Below are 4,006 nucleotides of genomic sequence, written 5' to 3'. Positions count from 1 at the left end.
GCGGCGTTGCCGAGAGGCAAGATACACGTGGGGAGCCCAAGTCGGACAAATTCCCTTTCTTTGTTCCTGTTCAAGTGGTAAAGCCTTCTAAGGACCACAATAACCTGCAAGTAGGAGGCGACCTCCTGCCACACTCACGAGGTGGTCTCACTCTCATAGGTTGTTCCTGAGTCGATTAACCTCCTACGATCCGCATCACAACGTCGTCCTATTTCCGTGATATCGGTCGTTGGCCCCTACCATTCTGGCAAGAGCTTTCTCTTGAATTCCCTCCTCCAGAAGCCGTCCACGTTCTCCGTTGGTAATTCTATACGATCCCTATGAACCCTCTCGTTAGTCCCTGGTCCTTGATCAGGTCCTAAGACCTCCCCGCAGACCCTAGGAATTTGGATGTGCCGTACCGACCTCAGTGCACCGGATGGATCGGAGATATGGCTTATGGATTCTGAAGGGTTCTTCGGACCTCAGGTAGTGCCGATTCATGGACCCCTTTTGAGGATGGATGTCTGTGCGTAGGTCACTGAGACCTACGATGCTAAGATTTTCACAGTCGCCACCCTCCTAGGCAGTCACCTAGTCTACAACACGGTTAAGGTCATCGATCAACAAGCGGTGAATCTTCTAGGTAGGCCAAGATAGAAACGTTTCCAGTAAAGTTATCATCATTGTAGAAATGTTGGCTCGTCGAGCTCAACTCTTCCGAGTGCGTTCTTTGGCGCCGTCGGTAGCAGCAGCAGAGGAGGAAGGGGTTGAGAGCATCGCTGAGGCGTCGGGTGATATTCCAGTATTCCTATCTGCGAAGAGCTTTCCTCCTCTTACTTGGTACAACCCATATTTACTGTTGAGCCGTAATGACCCTTCCCCTATAGGGTGGTTGAAGACTTTGTACAGGACATGGCCGCATCACAAGGTGGTGGGGCCTCAGCCGTGGCTAATGAGTCGGCGATCGCGACGGAGTGGCTCAAATCGTAATAGGAGCTGAGTGGAAAGCCTTATAGGGTTATCAACGTCTTTGGCAGGTACTTGACCGAGGATAGCAAGCGCTTCGATGACTCTGATGGTAATACGGGGTGGTAGCTCTCCAGCGTCATGAGCCCATTCCTAGTGGGGACTACTTATCTGGTATATGACAGAATGACTCTTCGCCTGTACGATCGAAATCCTACGAATAGCTCACCCTGGGGGCTTTTTCTGTCGATAGCAGCATGTGGGGCATCTGTAAAGTCTCGATGGGAATTTCCCATTAGGGAATTACGTCATGGGATGTTCGTTCAGATTCGTACGAGGAGTCGGACCGTGCCTATCTAGCGCGCCTTTTCCCCTCCCTCACTGTCCACACACTCTTCTTACCAGCTACTAGCAAGTCGCAGTTGAAGGATCTCAGCCAGTAAGGACAGTACCTGCCGCAGTGGTGTTGGGAAGCCTCTCTGTCAGACTCAGCTGGCTTGAGCTCACTGACGAGTTCCGTAATGAGGTCACAGCCCTGCGTGGAGAACTCTTCACAACGGTTCGATCTAAGGTGGGTTGCAGGAGCATACTGCATATTCCTCATTTCACATATCTCATCGTTGAGAAATTTTGAATGAGGGCACGGTTTGGTATATATGTGTGTAGGAGCTCTACGATGGATCATCCGAGGACGACGTTCTCTCTTCTCCTGAGGATGGTATGATGACTGCTGAGGGGTTCGCAAGTGCGTTGAACTTCATTGTGAAGGCCTTGCAGAAAGGTAATAGCGTCGTCGACTATAGGTATAAGACTGGGGTAGTAGGGGCCTCATATGGAGGGCGCATACTCCTATAGTGTATATTCCGGATGGTTGAGAAACTTCCACGGTGTAGGTTTTTTCCCTGAGTTACCGTCTCTCTGGGCTTCATGGAGAGCTCAGGTTGGAGAAGTGTCGCTGAAGGACTCGTAATAGCTATCAAGTGGGTTGAGGGAATTATCATCGGCAGATATGACTTGTTCGAGACAACACTGAGTGAGGGTGTATCTCCTCGTCCTACAGGGGAGGCTGTGACGGCTGCTGACTTCGACAGGGCCTCGAGGGATGCTCGGGATAAGGCAGTTGAATTTTACACCAACTTGGTACGGTCTTAGCTATCGGGCGCGCGCTTTGGCGGAGTGACTGGACCATAGGTTGCTGATTTTGGCCTTCCGACACGAAATGGAGATCTCGAAACGAAAATGCGCACCTCGCAGAGGTTAGGCTGAGACTCTCTCGAGGGGCGATTCATATAATGTCTCAGGAAAGCGCACGCCTTGTGGTTGGAACAAGTTCAGAATTACGTCACGCGAATTCGATCCGATCTGATATCGGACATAGAGCAGAAGCTCTTCAATGTAGTACGCGGGTGATGGAGGATTTCTATAGCGTATGTTCAGGTGTCGCTGCCATGCGAGCCGGACTCTCTGGAGCAGACTGGCAAAGAGGCGACTAGTGTCGAGGTTGCCAAGTACGAGCAGTGCTGTGGGAATCGCTGAAGTAGAGGCTCAGGTACAAGGAGATTTTGAAGGAGTACGAACAGCAGCCCCCACAGAAGAGGTTACTCTCCAGCGACTGGGTGGGTTGGGAGGGCTCGTGCAAGTTGGCCTTGGCATGGCTTTTCAGATGGTCGGTCAGCTGCCGAAGTTTGAGGAGGATCCGATCCAAGAGTTGATGAAAAGTGCGGATGCACTGTTGGTCCGTTTCAAGTACGAGAACGACAGGTAGTACTATCAATTCTGGGCATTACGTGGCCGACTGGCGAGCGTGCTCAGGGCGATCTCGAATTTGATCCGAGTGGCTCTGGAGTCAAGTATTAACGCCTGTGACGCCGCTGTTGACGAGGCCAATACCAAGTTGGTCGGAGATGCGGTGCTGCAGGATTGGGCCAAGGGTGTTATGGCTGAGACCACCGACTCGTTCACCAAGAAATGCACTAGAGAGTAGGCGGAGCGTAGCAGGAATATTTGCGGCGGCATATTCCGGTGGTGGTTTCTCGGGCAAAGGCTGATTAGGTATCCTTGGATTGCCTCCCAGCCTGAGTTCCGTTCGAATAAGGCTCTGTTGATACAGGAGGTTAAGGATCGTATCGATACTTGTACGTCTAGACATGCAGTACGGCTCGCTGAACACTTGAGGCAAGAGGTAGTTTAGCGGGATGGTTCACCGTAATGGCTTGGGCTTCTATGGACCGTCTGATCTTTCATATGGATGCCTATCGAATCGATGATGATTGCTGTTACAATGCATGCTGAGCTTGAATTGTCTGGAAATTCCAGACTGGGATGGTTGAAGCAGTGATATCCTGGCTCGGGCGTAGTAGAGAGTTAATGTGGGCCTTCTGCCGTCATATTATTCCGAGTTCATTTGCTACTGTATCGCATCGCCGTCCTATTTGTTGTTCCTAGGTAGAGATTCTGATGGGAGAATACAGAGCTGAGAAGAGGAAGCTCGAGATGACTGCGTTGCCGGCTGATGAAGCTGTTCTTAGAAGGGAGCACACGGCTATCACTCAGGATGTGTTGGACAGATTCGACAGTGATGAGGAAACGTATTTCATAGGCTGGCGTCTCTGCACGGAGTTGTTTGTATTCGTTTGTAGGGTCGCCGACTCTGCCGCATATAAGGACTTCCGTTCGCAGTTGGACCGCAACATGGGGGCTGAGTGGGACAGGTTGCGGAAGAAGAACATCGAGCTGTGGAAGGTTCATTCGGATGATGCCACGGCATGTGCTTTGGAAATGAACCAGAAGTAGATAGAACTTTTCGTTCGTAAGTTGTTCATCATGGTGGTGCTGTTAGATACATTAAAGAGTCCTGTCCCCAAGGGTGGATGTGTCTGTTCATGTTGTGGCCGAGCGCTCACGCTGCGCGGGTGAAGTCAAACTTGGACGAGTGTTTCGACACCAAGGTGGGCGATCTTCGGGCTGTTGTTCTAGTTGGAGCTAGCCATTCAGGCAAGTGTGAAGATGCCAATATCGATGCGACAGGCGGTGTTCGATAGCTGGTATGAAAAGGAGT

The 4,006-nt window shown here is 51.1% G+C and overlaps 1 protein-coding gene across 1 annotated transcript; it reads left to right on the top strand.

Annotated features, from left to right (window-relative positions):
• Pmar_PMAR008020 (interferon-induced guanylate-binding protein, putative) lies at positions 1-3,741 on the top strand (the record flags this gene model as incomplete). Its single annotated transcript, XM_002782856.1, has 21 exons — positions 1-110; positions 160-301; positions 356-468; positions 517-625; positions 672-822; positions 870-968; positions 1,020-1,060; positions 1,276-1,387; positions 1,435-1,519; positions 1,615-1,729; positions 1,842-1,914; positions 1,956-2,088; positions 2,140-2,204; positions 2,250-2,343; positions 2,386-2,456; positions 2,498-2,564; positions 2,612-2,709; positions 2,761-2,928; positions 3,001-3,130; positions 3,394-3,536; positions 3,588-3,741. Coding segments are annotated over 21 exons (2,273 nt in total), but the record flags the coding sequence as incomplete, so codon positions are not given.
• Positions 3,742-4,006: the final 265 nt, after the last annotated feature.

This window comes from Perkinsus marinus (genome assembly GCF_000006405.1).
Source record: "Perkinsus marinus ATCC 50983 genomic scaffold scf_1104296937958, whole genome shotgun sequence".
Classification (NCBI taxonomy): domain Eukaryota; phylum Perkinsozoa; order Perkinsida; family Perkinsidae; genus Perkinsus; species Perkinsus marinus.
This window is presented reverse-complemented; position numbering and strand designations above follow the sequence as displayed.